Source organism: Bombus fervidus, chromosome 5, assembly GCF_041682495.2.
Source record: "Bombus fervidus isolate BK054 chromosome 5, iyBomFerv1, whole genome shotgun sequence".
Lineage (NCBI taxonomy): Eukaryota > Metazoa > Arthropoda > Insecta > Hymenoptera > Apidae > Bombus > Bombus fervidus.
Window position 1 is genome coordinate 1,063,155 of NC_091521.1, and position 17,694 is coordinate 1,080,848.

A 17,694-nucleotide genomic window follows, 5' to 3' on the forward strand; every position below is an offset into this window, starting at 1 on the left:
CTATTACATTACCAGGTGAACATGTAAAGAACAAGCTCGTCGCGACATCTTTTAGGGCAACTTTATAATAAATATGTTGTCAAAAACTAGTTAAAAATAGGCTCTTATTTTCCAGTGACTGAACATTTGACAGAACGATTTCAGCTATAATTTCAATATATTACTAATTTATATAATTTTCTAGACCTTGATTAAAATTATGTTAAGTTAATGTAAATTAATTTTATTTACAACAAAATCAACATATTTAACATATGTATTACTATATCGGTAATTCAATTGTTACTCTTACTTTTTATTATAGCAACATGTAGTTACTTATCAAAAAATAAATTAAAACTGTATTGTGTGTATTGGATCGCCCAGTAAGTTCGTTCCAATTTTTAAGTAATTTGATCGACAAGAAAGATCATATTGAAAAGTTTTTCGTCAAAAAGCCTAAGAGGTTCTGAAAGGATGGAATATTTAAATTGCATGAAAGATGGAGAAAGGAACAAAATAGCACCTATATAATTCAATAAATGTATATCGAATCGAAATGTAAATCGGAACAAACTTTTTAAAGAACCCAATATTTTATTTTTTCTAAAATACAATAACATTAAATGATCATTACAGCTTGTATCATATACTACATAGGTATACAAGAAATATAATAGAATTTGGACGAAAGTTCTTATAAAACGGAAGTTAAATTATATTATCCATCAATGTCGTATCGAAAATTACGCATTCTATATACATACATTATTTTTAATGTGTATCTATAGAGATAAAAAAAGAATCAAAATCCACACTAATAATATTAGCTCATGATCAAAATGTCTGTAAATTATTCTAGTATTTGATTTGTATCACGTATTACTGCTTGCGCAAGTCATCAGTTTCGTCGCCATCATAGCGACGAGATCGCGATCGCTTTTGGCCGTTGAGCCAGAAATTGGGAACATCATCGTTTACGACGAAAAGCAAAGCAGAGCTTTTGCTCTGTTAACACCTGTGTTTTTTGTCACCCTAGTACCGTCACATCGGCCGTGAACTATCGGCATCTCAAGGAATTTTTCTTCACCTTTGACGATAACGAAACATGGCTTATTGAAGAAGATGAAGGTCCTGCAGAAATACATTGTTTCTCCATACGGAGGAAACCGTAGCCTCAACAACTCTGGAATTCAGCACGAACGCTTTCGTGCCAGAAATGGAAAAAAATACGAAATTTCCGCAATCCTCCGCAAAGGGGGTTCCTGCTGATGCTAAAAAAAACCAAGGTGCGTTATCCGAATGTTGATTGCTTCGATAACGACGTCACCATTTCGCTGACGTCTTAGTTGCTTACTTTTTACAAAAAAGACATTTATTTCTGATGTCCTATGACTTCTTTTAGAAATACTGATCTCTACTACTCATTATATCTATTTGTAACTGAATCTATTTTGATAAAATATTTTAATTATCTGTATAATCCACTGAATTCTTTGAGAATTCATAGACTGGTAGATATGAAACATTCTTGTAATATATATACAAATTTAAATACTAATTAATTCTGTATAAGGTATCCCACGCAACTGGGACAAGCTATAGTTCTGGAACGATAGAAGATAAAAAGGAATTTCATTAAACAAAATTAAAAGGTTTTGAATGATGTATAATCTAGTATAGGTGTCTACTTCAAAAATAGTATATATATAATATTTAATTATTGTTGAATAATTGAAGTTAAAATATCTCCTAAACTAATGTTTTTTTATAAGAAGAGATTTAATACCTCTTTATATAGAATTATGACCTAGATCAACTAACGTGATCAAAAATATATTATTCCATCTAGAACGGCAAACTTGACCTTCATATGTCCTCTACGCATCCTCCTGTAAAAAACTAATCACATAAAATTATATCCTCTTCAAAACATTCAATTTTTATCTGAAACATTTTTCATTATATATATATATATATGCGTAGTTTGAAATTATACCAGTGTCTTATTAAAAAAACTTAAAAAATTATAAATTATTATTTATGTAGATATTATAAACAAACTTTTTCCAAGGAGCTCGCGCAGACGTGAATCAGCAGGTACTAGCAATTTTTCAAAATCTGAACAATCAAGGAAGTGTAATGTACAAAAAACAAAAAATTTTGATAAGAGACCAAAACCTAAAGGACAGTATCATGGCAGTTCAAAGGAGGATACCAAGGTTACTTCCCACATTCGTTTGTATTTGGCATATTTAATTTATATATAAGACTAGATTCAAATTATTTGAAATTTTAGGTAGTGCAAGCAGAATTAGCTGAGCCTGGCTCAGTAGTGGCCCAAGGAAGTAAAAAGCAAAACTTGAATCATCTGCTGAATTTTCATTATGAATCACGTGAAATACAAGGTGGTTCAGGTACATGGAATCATAGAAAATCGATAAAAGGTTTGCCTCGGAACAGTAATAGATACCTTCCACCAGTGCAACGCCATAAATACAACAAAGAACAGTTTTTGCAAGCTAGGTAACATATTTTATATTATACTGACAATGATATAAAATTAACAGTATTAATAACATACTAACATAAATTTTATTATTTTACTATTCTTTAGTTGCCAGTTTGTTGTAAATGCCAATGGGAATTATACATTATATTTAAGTGATCCTGATGTACTAGTTGACTGGAAATTGATAGAACAAATTGTAAGTTATAAATATGTTGGTAAAAGATTTTTTACATTTTGTCTATTTTAATAATAATCATGATAATCATGATAATCATGAAATTTTATTGTTTAGAAACTTCACAGTTCTGAAAACTTATCATGCCCGATATGTTTGTATCCACCAGTTGCTGGAAAAATAACACGTTGTGGTCACGTCTATTGTTGGCCGTGTATCCTTCATTATTTATCACTTTCTGATAAACCCTCGCGTAAATGTCCTATTTGTTATGAATCTGTTCAAAAATCTGATTTAAAAAGGTAATTTATTTGAATGTATAAATGATAATACATTTTTTAATTAAATTTTTGTGAAGGAATTAAAACTCTCTTTTTTCTTTTCTATTTCAGTGTTAACGAAGTCACTCAAAGTACGTTAAATTTAGGAGATACTATCACTTTACGTTTGATGCGCCGTGAAAAAGGATCACTGCTTGCAGTACCTGTTGGATCTCTAATCCAAAATCCAACAAACTTTTTCCCACTATCGGAGACTAATAGTAATCAAGTGTATTCAAAACTCCTTATTGCAAGTACAGAAGATGTAAGTTCCTGAGTCTTCCAAAAATCAAAGTGTAAAAATTTTAAACTGTCAATGCTAATTATTATTCGTGTCATGAATTATAATTCAGGTGATGAATATCATTGAATGTGAACGTACACAGTTGAAATTTGAACTATCAGATAATCCTGATTCTCCGGAAAATTGTTATTTTGAACAGGCGCTTGATGAACTTTCGAAAAGAGAAGGGGAATTATTACAAAGGGTAAAATTAATCAAAATAGACTTTTACTTTCTAACTTAAAGCATTATAAGTAAAAGTTTTTGCGAATAGCAAAATTCTTTAAGAAAAGAAATTTTTTACAGGTAAAATCAGAAATTCCTCTGAATGAAACTTCAACATTGGCCTACAAATTACAAATAGAAAAAGCCGATATTGAGAAACATTTATCTCAATCAAGATCCCAAGACTATGAAGAAACAAATACTTCAATAAAAAGGAATAAAAAGGATGTGGATGAAGAAATATTAAAATCTGCGGAAAATTCGTCTAACGGCGTTCAATTAACCCCAGACATACCAAAATTCTTTTATTTTTACCAAGGTCCTTAATAAATACTTTTTATTATTTTTATTTATGTTTATAATATTTAATTTATTTATGAAAAATTATATTTAATATACGTGTATGATTTTCAGCGGAAGATGGGCAGCATCTGTATCTTCATGCGATGAATGTAAAAATGTTAGAAATGCAATATGGCAGTCTTGAAAATTCCCCTCGTGTAATAATGGGAAAACTCCTCGAAAAAGAGGGAGGAAGTCTTACAGAAGATCTAAGACGTAGACTAAGATACTTATGTCACTTGCCATTAACTTGCCAATTCGAGGTAGCTGAAATTGAATTAAAGCCACCAATTGTGTCAGAGGAGGTTTTATCTTCATTTCAAGGTAATTTTTTCGTTGTATTTGCAGTTCTTAATTTCTATTGATATTTCAATCTATGTTATGATTCGTTATAGATCAGTTGACACTGAGGCACAGACATAGGCAACAACGAGAACGTGACGAAAGAAAAAGAGAAAAACAAATTACCGAGGAAGAAAATAAGCGAATGGGAAGATATCCAACTCCTGCTGTACACATTGATTCACAGCAACATTTTCCTGACTGGCAGCCAGAGTTATTGTTCTTTGAGTATATATACTTACACAATACACTATCGTATCACATTCCATCATACATTCAATATGTTTGCAGGGAAAATGTTTCGTCACCACCAGAATCTACAGCGGCTTCAAGCGTAGCTGGTAGTCCATCTTCCAACACATTTGACGAAATGGTTGCATCTAGACAAACTGATAATGTTGTTCACGAACAGGGACCATCATTTGCAGAAATGTTGCGAAATACTGGTACACGTTTGAAATCGCAAACACTATGGCCATCGATTAACTCCACACATAGGAAACAATATTCTAGTCTGACTGTTCAAACGCCCTCGAGAAACACCGAAGAAGAAGAAGATTATATCTCAGTACCATCAAACAGTCGGAATTTTGGTGATGCTTTAGCAGCTGCTTTACAACAAACTAAGTTAGGTAAGTCCTATATTGTAACTATAATTATATATATTAGTTTATCATTTTATTTGAGGTGTGAATCATCTAATTGTATCTTTTATTTATAAATAATTAATAAGCACAATTCAAGTTTGATATCTATTTATTTTTTTAGAAACAGAGAAAAATGGAGGTGGAAAGAAAAAGAAGAAGAAGAAAGGGAAATCAACCGTATTGTTTGCAACTACTATGGCACATGAATCTTAATTCTTTTCATGATAATGCTTGTACTGTACGTTATTATTTTCGAATTTCGCGTTTCCATTGTGTATTTTATTACCGCGTGTTATATTTCAGATTATTTCGGGTATATGTTAGGAAATTTATCAAGTTCTAGTATAAATCGTAACATGTAATTATATATTATCCTCCATTTGTGAAACTTTCATCATTATATTATCAATTATTGAACAATTGTTTCCTGTAACATTCGGGTCTGTTGTGCTTGCAAATAAAATTTAGTTTCATGGAAAGTATTCTGAGTCTTTTATTACAATGACTGTTACAATTCAAATTGATAAAAAGATAAACAAGAAACTCTTCCTATTTCTTATTCTATAAAGAACACCATGGTTGAATCACTTATTTGGCTGTATAGTTAATGAAAAATATAGGACAAATTTAAGTTTTGAAAAAACTTCCCACGACCTCTTTAAAATTTTTGAATAGAAATGAACTTTTTATTTGCTCAATAACTGCAGCTAAAATAATTTTTATCTTTTTGAACTCATTTACATTTTAATTTTTGATGCTTCTCTGTATTCTCCTTCTTTATATTTTATTATATAATTTGTCTCCTTTTTTTCTGTACAAAAGACTAAAGAATTACGAAAAAGTTCATAAAATTTAATTGTTACTACCGAATTCTTCTCACTAACTTTGTTTTTAAATTACTTAAAATATCGTTTTTGGGATGGACTATAAAATTATTTGCTACAATAAAATATATTTAATATTGAGGTAGTTCGACAGTCATATAAGTGACGTTCTATGGAATTGGATATTCCAATTTATTCAAAATATTATGACAAGTTCATTTTAATACTTAACCAACCGCGCGCGCCACAGTGAGCTATACGTTTCTCACCGCAATGGCAAGCCAACTTAAACGTTGTCCTCCGCGCAATTTTCCAAGCAATGCGGATTAATATTCACTATTTCAAAAACAAAGAAATCTAAAAATGATTTAAGTGGTCAATTATATTTTACAGTAATGATTTTGTTTAATGATTTCACATATTGTTTATACAAAACATCAAATTAAAAGTATATAACAATTATCTTTTGTAGTTTATGCAAAAAATATAGGTAAAATTAAAAATTCATAATGCATTTTAATATTTTTTTACAGTGTGGGGTATCGTTCGATTATAACTTTATTTAATCATAACTGATAGTGTAACTTTTTAATTTATTTTAACACCACTATATTGGTGTATTTTATTATATACTGTACTTTATAAAAGCAGCAAAGGTAGCGCAATTAATTGGGAATAATTCCAGGTAAACAATAATTGATAATAATAAAAAAAAAAAGAAAACGCGATGTTAAGGTCAAAAAGGGCGATCTTCCCATTCTGTCATGCACGATGTACTTCACAGTGGAGAGATCTCCACTATTCGATTGGCTAAGTGTGTTAACAAACCACTGACTCTTTTAGATTCTCACTTAGAAAAGGTAATAAATTGTAAACAAATATGTAAGTTTCAGGGATTGTCTTATATTTTCATGTTTTTTTGAACATAGAAAATCATCACAACTGATCTTCTATCGACATTATCGGATTATAAGTACAATAAAGTTATTTTTTACGCATTGTAATCTATTGAAAATTATTTGGCTAGTTTTACAAAAACAGAATAAATAAATCTAAAATAATTTTTACGATGTAGTAGAAGAGAAAACTGAAACCTAGATAAATTAATACTCATGAATGAAAACCGCAGCTGTGAAATTCTATGTTTTTCGAATTGATGTTATCCTCTGCATAGGAATAAATCATGGAGAAGGCAGTGGCAAGCGAGCAACAATTTAGTCGACTTCTTCGATAGTAGGACCAGATGCGCCACCACCAGGAGCACCAGCTCCTGCTCCTGGGAAACCTCCAGGCATTCCACCAGGCATTCCTCCAGTACCCTGATACAACTTTGTAACAATAGGATTACATATAGCCTCTAATTCTTTCTGTTTATGTTCATATTCTTCTTTATCAGCCAACTGATTGGCATCGAGCCACTTAATGATATCGTTGCATTTATCCAATACAACTTGCTTGTCACTGGCGCTGATTTTATCCTTGAGTTTCTCATCTTCCACTGTGCTCTTCATGTTAAAGCAGTAAGACTCAAGACCATTCTTAGCAGCGATAGTTTCTTTCTGTTTCTCATCCTCGCTACGATATTTTTCAGCTTCATTGACCATTCTTTCAATGTCTTCTTTGCTAAGACGACCTTTGTCGTTGGTAATGGTAATTTTGTTCTCTTTCCCAGTAGATTTATCCACTGCAGAGACATTCAGAATACCATTGGCATCGATGTCAAATGTGACTTCAATCTGAGGAACTCCTCGAGGGGCTGGTGGAATACCACTGAGCTCAAATTTACCTAATAAGTTGTTATCCTTCGTCATAGCACGTTCACCTTCATAAACTTGAATCAATACTCCTGGTTGATTATCAGCATATGTAGTGAAGGTTTGAGTCTGTTTTGTTGGAATAGTAGTATTTCTCTTGATAAGGGCAGTCATAACACCACCAGCAGTTTCGATACCAAGAGATAGAGGTGTTACATCAAGAAGCAGTAGATCTTGTACTTCTTCAGACTTGTCACCATGTAGAATAGCAGCTTGTACAGCAGCTCCATAAGCTACAGCTTCATCAGGATTGATAGACTTGTTCAATTCCTTCCCATTAAAGAAGTCCTGCAGTAACTTTTGGATCTTAGGAATACGCGTGGATCCACCAACCAAAACAATATCGTGAATCTGAGCCTTATCCATTTTGGCATCCCGTAATGATTTTTCCACTGGCTCGAGTGTTCCTCTGAAGAGATCAGCACAAAGCTCTTCAAATCGAGCTCTGGTGATTGAGGTATAAAAGTCAATTCCCTCATAGAGTGAATCAATTTCGATACTAGCTTGAGTAGACGAAGACAAAGTGCGTTTCGCACGTTCGCAAGCTGTTCTCAAACGACGAAGGGCACGTTTATTTGCAGTCAGATCTTTCTTGTATTTGCGTTTGAATTCTTGGACAAAGTGATTGACCATACGATTGTCGAAATCTTCGCCGCCAAGATGAGTGTCTCCTGCTGTTGATTTGACCTCAAAAATGCCATCTTCGATGGTCAAAATTGAGACATCAAAGGTGCCACCACCAAGGTCAAAGATTAGGACGTTGCGCTCGGTGGTAGTTTTTTTATCCAAGCCGTAAGCAATGGCGGCAGCGGTGGGTTCGTTGATGATACGTAAAACATTCAAACCCGAGATGGTGCCAGCGTCCTTGGTTGCCTGACGCTGCGAGTCGTTGAAGTAAGCAGGTACAGTGATCACGGCATTGCTGACACTCTTGCCAAGGTATGCCTCGGCAGTTTCCTTCATCTTTACCAGGACCATTGAACTCACTTCTTCAGGGAAGAAAGTCTTCGTCTCTCCTTTGTAATATACTTGAATTTTGGGTTTGCCACCATCATTTACAACAGTGAAGGGCCAATGTTTCATATCAGCCTGAACAGTGGGATCCTCGAAACGGCGGCCTATGAGACGCTTGGCATCTGAAAATAAGTAAAAAATTAAATACTTCTTTATCCTTTGTATTCTCAATTTAAAACTTAAGTTTTGAATATAAAATTTGATTATAATTTCAATGTCGTTGCAACATTTTTAACGCAATAAGCGTTTGTGCTATTTTTTATTATATTAACAATGTGAGGACTCAAAACGCGAATTCATCTTATCTATCTTATAAAATATACGATCTACGATTATCTATCTTATAAAATATACGATCTACGATTATCTATCTTATAAAATACTATCTTATAAAAGATACGAACTACTGTTAAATGAACCAATAAAAAAGGCAATGGATGCTATAAACAAAATATTATGAATGTTTTTTTGCATTACATGCTTGAATAATACGAAACCGTTACCAGTATATTAAATATAATACTAGTCGCTTTAAATCTTTTCAATCGCTCCAAAAACACGCGGGAATTCGTATTATATATGCTTGTCTATATATAGGCTATATGCTTCTCAGAGCAACCGGTCCCCAACGTTATTTTTAAGACTTCTATAAAATAAAAAATCATCTTTTATGTGAAAAATTTTTATTGAAATAATTTATCATGTTAATAAGATAAATAGAAGGATCTTGTAACATTTCGAATTTCTAATTCAATAAAAGTATCATATATATATTAAATAATAATCCGAAACAAAGATAACGCAATGGCGACCACTAATAGTTATGCCCGTAACATCTTTGCATCTGCGCGTGCGTACATAACGCATATCCATTACATATTATAGATCGAGCTTCTCATAGTCTACCATATTAAAAATTCTCCACGCAAATTTACAAAATTTCAAAATAATGCTATTTTAGCATTAATTAAAACGAACAAACCATTGTCATTTTACAACCATTCCCATTATGTTACTACAATAATAATTCAAATACTCAGAAAAATGTTGGAAGTCAATTCATAAAAATTAAATTAATTAATATCGTTAAAAACTAGCTTAAAATTAATTCAAAAACTGTAGTAAAAAAAAAAATACATCTTGAATAATGTTAAAAAAGAATGTTATCTACATAATATGGAAATTTTCATTAGCATTAATTTTATAAAATTTTCATTCGAAAAAATCTCTAAATGTTTCATAATACTTAATTACAAAATCTATAAATTAGTTTTTGTATTTTTACACACGTACTAACAAATCTATTTCAATTCCAATGGATATAAATAATTTGAAGAAAATGTTTATCAGATAATGGAATTTTACAAAAATGTATTCAAGATTTCAAAAAATGATTTCTATTTCATCAACAAAAAATACAAAAACATACGCGGAACAAATTTTTCAGAGTATGTAAAAGGAAAGATTTATGGCGTATGAGACGTATAAGACGTAATATGAAAAATATTTGATGAAATAGACTTACCGAAGATGGTGTTGTTGGGGTTCATGGCTACTTGGTTTTTGGCAGCATCACCAATTAACCGTTCAGTTTCGGTGAATGCAACATAGCTAGGTGTTGTACGATTTCCTTGATCATTGGCGATGATTTCCACCTTCCCGTGCTGGAATACACCAACGCAGGAGTAAGTGGTGCCGAGATCAATACCAACTGCAGGTGCTTTGGCCATCTTTACTTTTTCTGTACAAAATACAAATGGAAATTAAATTTATGGACAAAACGTTGAAATGATTTTCCAATTAGATTAGTGTCAAATATTGTAGAAGCAAATACGGATACAGTGGGTACACACACCTTTCTTTTCTTTACTCGCTTGTAAAAGTTCGCTTCGTAGGACAGTGAAGAAATTCTCCGTTTGACGATTCGCAACGTGAGTGAAGAACCCGTGTCCGCATTTCGGTATATATTACTTTCCCAGAGGACGCTTCTGGAATGTTCTTCCTACTCAAGCACCTTCTATCAACCAATCAGAAGTTAGATTCTGTTAGACTTGCGTCATTACTGGATACGCGCCACGAACTACGTATATCAATGGTGGAATTTTATGTAGTTATTGATTAATTCGAAAGAAGTTTACGAAACACAAAAATTATTTTAATTTCTTGTAACTATTTTTTAAACGACCAAAGTATAAACGAAATAATTTTTTGAACAATTTCCAGCTGGAACAACAGATAATACGGAAGTAGAGTACAAGGAAGTTGGAAAAAATTTAGTAACTAGTTCTAGAAAGTGTGTAGTTACACACACAAGTATATGGGAAGTTTATATCCATGCATGGTTATGGTTTGCTTTGTTTCAGGATTCCTTAATTTCTGTGACAATTGTATAACCTTTATAGATTATGTATTCTCTTTATGATCGTGTCACTTTTGACATATGTATGAAAATCAAGCTGATATTACAGACAATGAATATTATATTACATTATATTACACACAATTTAAATACAATGCGTATTCACTTTGTACAGTGTACATATCTCTAATAATAATTATTTATAGAATATATATGTATGTATGTACATACATATTGTACATATGTCAACGTTAAAAGACGTCAATTTCAATGAATCATAATGCTGCATCATCACAATGACATAATAACAATGAATGTGATAGAAAAATCGTAAGAAATATACATATATTCTATCACATATTCGTTCTTAAATTAAAATGAAATTATGCTACATTATAAATTTAAATTCATTATCAAATTAATAGTAGCCATTAATTAATGATTAATATAGTATAAAATCGGACAAATAGACAGACTATTCTAGAATTTTATATCTTTTGTATTATTAAATTTCCTTGCTGTCACATCGATATATTGATTCAATATAACAAACATTTCTCGATTTCCATTTATGTATATACTTGAAAATCTGTATTACATGTATAATGAACATGTAACACATACACATTCTTATACCAATTGTGACGCATGAACAATGTATCTGCTTATGAGTTTGTATATATACATATATATATGTATGCATATAAACATCATAAGCTTTAAATAACCATGAAAATATCACAAGGTTATATTAAAAAAAAAGTCATTTATATTTCACAACTTATTTTCATTTATTTGAAAATTATTCGTATTTTCACTAAATAATCTATTTTTTAAGCAAATTGACATATTAAATTTATTATATTTCATTGTAATAAAAGCAGTAAATTATGTATTCATAACGTATAATTTTTTTACAGCTAACATGTGGCTTCTAAGAACACACATAAATGATAATAATAACGATAATAAAAAAGAATATGAAATATTTTACGGTACTTTATAAGCTTTTAGATTTCCTGTATTAGGTATATTTTATTTTATTATTAAGAGAGATATATGTATATTATAAACCATGTATAAACGTATGAAAAGATCATAGAATGTTAAAAACTTGTTCATCGATATCAATAAAGCTGAACATATCTATTCTTTTAATCATAATAATTATTAGATAAAAGCGATATTCTCATTTTATTCTTATTTTCTGAAGTATCGTTTGAATTATATAATTTGTAGAATTTTCTTGAAACTTTTCTTGGAAACGAACGCAGCCCATGTGACAAAGCACAGTGCATGCAATCAATGACGGTAAGCATTGCGGTAGAGTTCGCGAATTGTAGAATCTTCCAGTACGTTCCCATGTAGTCATGCTATATATACCCGTCCAATACGCTGTATAGTTGCTACTGTACGTTAATATATGTGTGTTATTTAATCGAGACATTTTCAAATGTACACTTTATTGCTTATTAAAGCCATTTTTATGAAAGTATACTTTTTGATATATGTTTTATATTGAAGTATATACATCCCGCTAAACATATTTATGCATGCGATCAATGTGAATCACACTTAAGGTAATCTTGTATCTGTATTTAATCGATCAAAACCTCACCTTTTTAGTTATAGAATATTCTAGCTAACTTTTACAAGAACCGGGAAAAGGTTAATTTATACAATATTAATTTATATTATGAATGAATTTATATATATATATATATATATATATATATATTATGGATGAATTCAATAGAAAGATTAATAACAATGAGAATTGTTAAATTATAGTAAATAACATTGGTTTCGATATATTAATAAAATTAATGAAATCTCACTAATCTTATTTAATCCATTTTAATTTATTGCATAAGAAGAAGGATAGTAAAAATTTACAAGAAAGAGAATATTGAATTATCTATCTCGTTCATTCAACATACTTATATATGTAAATATGTACATATATATACGTATGTATGTATTTTCTTTTCAAGAACGATAATCATCGCACTACGTCATCAAACTGTAACGGCAAACTGCGTTATTACTCTATAATATAATTTGCGTCTTTTTTCTTTTCTTCCCTTTAGTAAAACTAATTATAAAAGTACTTAAAATTTTTATGATTTTCTTTAGTAATTCATAAAATTAATTTATATATCGAAAAATATTTTTTCAAATTCATAATGAAGTTTATTTTATTAAATAACGTATATTATGTATTTTGTTATAGATTACTATAGATTACTATAGATACTATAGATTATTAGAGAAACTAGAAATGAGATTGGATCTTAATTGTTTATTACCATACATCGACATAACATGAATCCTTTCATAACTTAATACGTTGTAGCGTTTATAATCGTAAAATCTCGTTATCAGCGAATCTTGTCATATTAGAAGATTATCGTTTATGGTATAGCCGTAGTAAAGCTTTTAAAAATTTAACAAAGGAAAGGAGAGGCGACAGACGGCACTGATAGGCACGGTTGTATATACAGATTTGGAAACTCCCGTAGTGGGAGTAAGGCTCCATGATATTATGAGGTGTTTTAAAGATCGACCGCTAGCCATAGCACTGCAATCGATTTATTAAACTTTTACAGCTTTTGCATTTAAGGCCATCTTTTGGTAAAAACAATAACTATGTACACTGAAGATAAAAATATGAACTAATTTACTTTTCATAACGTTTCACAATTTATTTAAACTAAATACATAGTATATTGAACTATATGTTTAGTATTTTATGTGATACTGTTTTTTGTGATTATGTGAATAAATGTGACATGCAATACTTTTTCATATCCTACCACCATTATTTTATTGAGATTTATGGCACCATCATCTATATCCACATTACTTATTATTATTATTCTATCATATTGTACATATTTCAATTATTCTAATTTGTTATCAACGTAATCCTTTTTATAAATAATCAGTTAGAGACAAGAGTTCGAAGAATTCAGGCCTGCTGTGCAGATTGGAATATTTTATCTGTTTGTTACAAAATTTGGATTTTGTGTTAAAATATTTAATTAAATAAGTCAAGTTTCTTTAATGTAAAAATATTTATTTTATTGAATTGCACATGTTTTTTAGTTATTTGAAATAAGTTGCAAGACCCCCACGAGTTTAACAAATTGATCCTTGTGCTACGATCAACGACCGATTTGCAAAGTACACCTCTCCATATTAAGACTCTTGTCCCCACTATGGGAGTTTCCAGACTTACATATATACAATAAAAGAGGAAATTTTCTCTCTGGTACAATGTATGCGATATATGACCGTGGTGTATATTGTATACGACTGTTTAATTCATGTAATTGACAGATTGTCAAATCTAATCTCATCTTTAAGAAAATATTAATGAAGTAATCTGTAAATCAATTAATTGTGCTAGTGACAGTTAAATATTTGATTATTTTGTATATGATATAAACGATCATGTCTAATGCATCACAAATGTCTAACGAACCTTATCGTGAATTAGGAGAATTACGTGGTTCGGAATTGAATGTTAATTCAGGAAATGTGTCAAGATGTAGTAGAAATTTTGGAAATTGTATTGAACGCTCTTTGGAACTTTCTTCTGTTGTAGTTATTCCAGATGGTAAAGTATTTTTTTAAGAACATCTATATCGTAACATGTGTAAATTATTATAATGTATCTTTACAATATTACTGACAATTTTTATGTACAGGATAATCTGCTTAAACTTATCTATAAAGGAGCGGGTGACTGTAAGTTATGTAAATATCTTATTATGCATGGAAAATATAACATCAGATTTTTAAAAATGGGATTGCTTTCCTTTGCATGGGTATTGAGATGATTCAGTTTCTTCTTGGGTATGAATAAAATGTTACTAACAATTTATTTTATTAAAGTCACATGTGACACATTCTTTTTTATAATATAACTCTAATTAACAAGTTGATTTTTTAAATCTTCTACATGTGTTAAGCCTATATATGTTATAACATGAAATATTTTATACATATATATATATATATATATTGTATGTAAATATTATATGTAGTATTTTTTTTAATTTGAATAAGTAAATAATTAAACATGTAATACATAATATTATATACAATAACTACTGACAATTTATTTCTAAAGCGATTTGTTTTATTGAAATTTAATATTTTTCTTAATATTGTGAAAATTTCATTGGCAGATACATTTACTGTTGTTCAAGCTATCAATGCATTAGGATTTGGAAAATTTCAAGTTAAGTTATCTTTATTTACCGGTCTCTGTTGGATGGTAGATAGTATGGAAATAACAATATTAAGCATTTTAAGTCCATCCTTACATTGTGATTGGGGTATAACCAGATATCAACAAGCTTTAACAACCACGGTATAATAGAACATTGTTCAATAATATAGTCATATGTAATAAAATTCTTCCAATGATTTTTATGTAATATATTATTGCATTTATTTCAGGTTGTTTTCCTTGGTATGATGCTAAGTTCTACGTTTTGGAGTAATTTAAGTGATAGATATGGTAGTAAACAATCTTTAACTTTATGTGCAATATTACTACTTTATTATGCTCTTTTAAGTGCTTTTGCGCCAAATTTTCTGTGGATTTTATTACTTAGGGGATTAGTTGGTTTTGCTATTGGTTGTGTACCACAATCGTAAGTATTTGGTAAGTCTTATAAATAAAAGTATCAGTGTTCTTAGAGCAGATATGAATAACATCAGTTATTATTTCAGAGTAACATTGTATGCAGAATTTCTTCCTGCAAAACAAAGAGCAAAATGTGTCATTTTGTTAGATGTAAGTCCTACTCATTCAGTAATACTCACTCATAAATAAATTTGATATAAACATTTACATTGCTCATATGAAATAATTATTTTTCATAGTGTTTTTGGGCGCTTGGAGCCTGTTTTGAAGTGGCAATAGCATTGGTAATAATGCCAACTTTTGGTTGGAGATGGCTTCTCATTTTATCAACAATACCACTTCTTGTATTTGCTATTATTACTCCAGTAAATATTAAAAATCAAGCATTTATAACAAGTGTTAAATGACATTTTTTACCTGATACTTTTTGTTAGTGGTTACCAGAGTCTACAGTATTTGATATAACGAGCGGAAGAATGGATAAAGCCGTTTCAACTTTAGAACGAGTAGCAAGAGAAAATAAGAAACCTTTACCTCCAGGAAGATTAGTTATGGATCGCTTTTATCAAGTTAATCATGGCAAATTGAAAGATGTATTAAGCAAGGAAATGTGTAGGACATCTACCTTGCTTTGGCTTGTATGGTAAATACTATATATGGTAAATATTATATCTTGATACATTATATAAATAATGGTAATAACATTATTTTAGGATGAGTACCGCATTTTGTTATTATGGTGTTGTATTAATGACTACAGAATTATTTCATACATCATCTGAACAATGTAGTTTGTGGGAAAACAAAAAGGAAGATACTTGTCAATTGGATTGTCGTTTAGAAAGGAGTGATTACATCGATCTTCTTTGGACAACGTTAGCTGAATTTCCAGGAATTTTTTCCACTATTTTTGCGATTGAAAAAATTGGTAGAAGAAAGACAATGGCCTTCCAATTAATAATGTTTGCTATGTTAATCTGTTTCTTAGGTAGAGCTTGTCTATTAAACAGAGGAGCATTAACACTAGCAATTTTTCTAGCTAGAGGTTTAATTGCTGGCGTGTTTCAAGCTGCATATGTGTACACTCCAGAAGTGTATCCGACTCATTTACGTAGTATCGGTGTTAGTACTTGTAGTGCAATGGCTAGAATTGGTGCAATGGTTACACCATACATAGCACAAGTATTTCTTCAATGGTCTATTACTGGAGCAATGGCAATTTATGCTGCAACAGCATTATGTGCTGCAATAGCTACTCTTGCTTTACCTGTTGAAACGAAAAATCATACATCTAATGACACAACTCAAGAGACGCGATAAAGTTTCAACCTTTTTCCATTTTTCTTCTTTTTACTACTGAAATATTTTAAAAGGGAAAATATATTTTCATCAACATTATAACATTCTGTCATAGCAGTTAAACTAACAGTTTTCCAATGATGAAAAACAGATTCGTTTCTATTTATTGGATATTCTTTTATTTTGTTTTTACAATGTTATAATTACATATATGCATAACTAGTATTACTTTTTGTTCCTGACTAATTTAGTTTTATAAATTACTTGAATGAATAGGATACACTATACATCATAAGTTATTTAACATATGTGTATTTACTTTTCTGTAACACTTTAGACAGTGATAGTAAGTTTTAAACATATAAGAAATATACAAAGACTGATATATAAAATATTAAATATTAATATATAACAAAAGTGCCAAAATGCACAAACGTGCAGAATTAATGTACACACAATAAACCATAACTTTTGTTATTTGTTTTAGTATTACAACAATAACATAATTTATGTTCAAAAATAACAAGGCATGTAAAACTACAATATATATCTCTATAAAAAGAAGCACATTATTTCTATTTCATGATTTAAAATTGAAAATACAAAATTATACCAAATTAATAAATTTATCATAATTTTATTAAGTACGAAATTTCTTTATGGTGTACCCAAATAGAATGTAATATATTTACAAATGCTGGAAGAATCTTAATAAATTGTAGAATCTTGTACTTTTTTTATGCAATCAATTCTTAATATACAGATCTCCATATAATGTAGTAAGCAAATTTCGAACTTTCAGATTTTAATTGAAATTATCAATAGCATTTATTAACATTTATTAGTTTTAGAAAATTAATAATATCTACTATTATCTGTAAAGTTTTTTTTTTTGGTGA

The 17,694-nt window shown here is 30.1% G+C and overlaps 3 protein-coding genes across 9 annotated transcripts; 2 read left to right on the plus strand and 1 right to left on the minus strand.

The window, feature by feature from the left end:
• Window positions 1-873: 873 nt before the first annotated feature.
• Window positions 874-5,307, plus strand: LOC139987668 (E3 ubiquitin-protein ligase RNF10). Of its 5 annotated transcripts, none has more exons than XM_072004165.1 (12): window positions 874-1,268; window positions 2,029-2,201; window positions 2,279-2,505; window positions 2,597-2,687; window positions 2,784-2,968; window positions 3,059-3,251; window positions 3,340-3,474; window positions 3,558-3,813; window positions 3,909-4,160; window positions 4,232-4,406; window positions 4,470-4,810; window positions 4,947-5,307. In XM_072004165.1, the coding sequence occupies exons 1-12, from the start codon at window positions 1,199-1,201 to the stop codon at window positions 5,036-5,038; spliced, it is 2,190 nt and encodes a 729-aa protein (XP_071860266.1). In that variant the 5' UTR covers window positions 874-1,198; the 3' UTR covers window positions 5,039-5,307. The 5 variants fall into 5 exon arrangements, with proteins under 5 accessions (XP_071860266.1, XP_071860269.1, XP_071860267.1 ...); XM_072004168.1 differs by having other exon boundaries at window positions 4,232-4,382; XM_072004166.1 differs by having other exon boundaries at window positions 3,576-3,813.
• Window positions 5,308-6,532: 1,225 nt separating this feature from the next.
• Window positions 6,533-10,483, minus strand: Hsc70-4 (heat shock protein cognate 4). The gene is made up of 3 exons (XM_072004169.1): window positions 10,333-10,483; window positions 10,003-10,218; window positions 6,533-8,599 (listed from the first exon to the last, which is right to left on the minus strand). The coding sequence occupies exons 2-3, from the start codon at window positions 10,205-10,207 to the stop codon at window positions 6,864-6,866; spliced, it is 1,941 nt and encodes a 646-aa protein (XP_071860270.1). The 5' UTR covers window positions 10,208-10,218; window positions 10,333-10,483; the 3' UTR covers window positions 6,533-6,863.
• A 3,496-nt stretch (window positions 10,484-13,979) lies between these two features.
• Window positions 13,980-17,526, plus strand: LOC139987513 (synaptic vesicle 2-related protein). Of its 3 annotated transcripts, none has more exons than XM_072003845.1 (8): window positions 14,319-14,458; window positions 14,550-14,589; window positions 15,033-15,217; window positions 15,307-15,503; window positions 15,583-15,646; window positions 15,736-15,861; window positions 15,931-16,139; window positions 16,210-17,526. In XM_072003845.1, exons 1-8 carry the CDS (start codon window positions 14,456-14,458, stop codon window positions 16,814-16,816), a joined length of 1,431 nt encoding a protein of 476 aa, XP_071859946.1. In that variant the 5' UTR covers window positions 14,319-14,455; the 3' UTR covers window positions 16,817-17,526. The 3 variants fall into 3 exon arrangements, with proteins under 3 accessions (XP_071859945.1, XP_071859946.1, XP_071859947.1); XM_072003846.1 differs by having other exon boundaries at window positions 14,350-14,458; window positions 14,550-14,697; XM_072003844.1 differs by lacking the exon at window positions 14,550-14,589 and having other exon boundaries at window positions 13,980-14,458.
• Window positions 17,527-17,694: the final 168 nt, after the last annotated feature.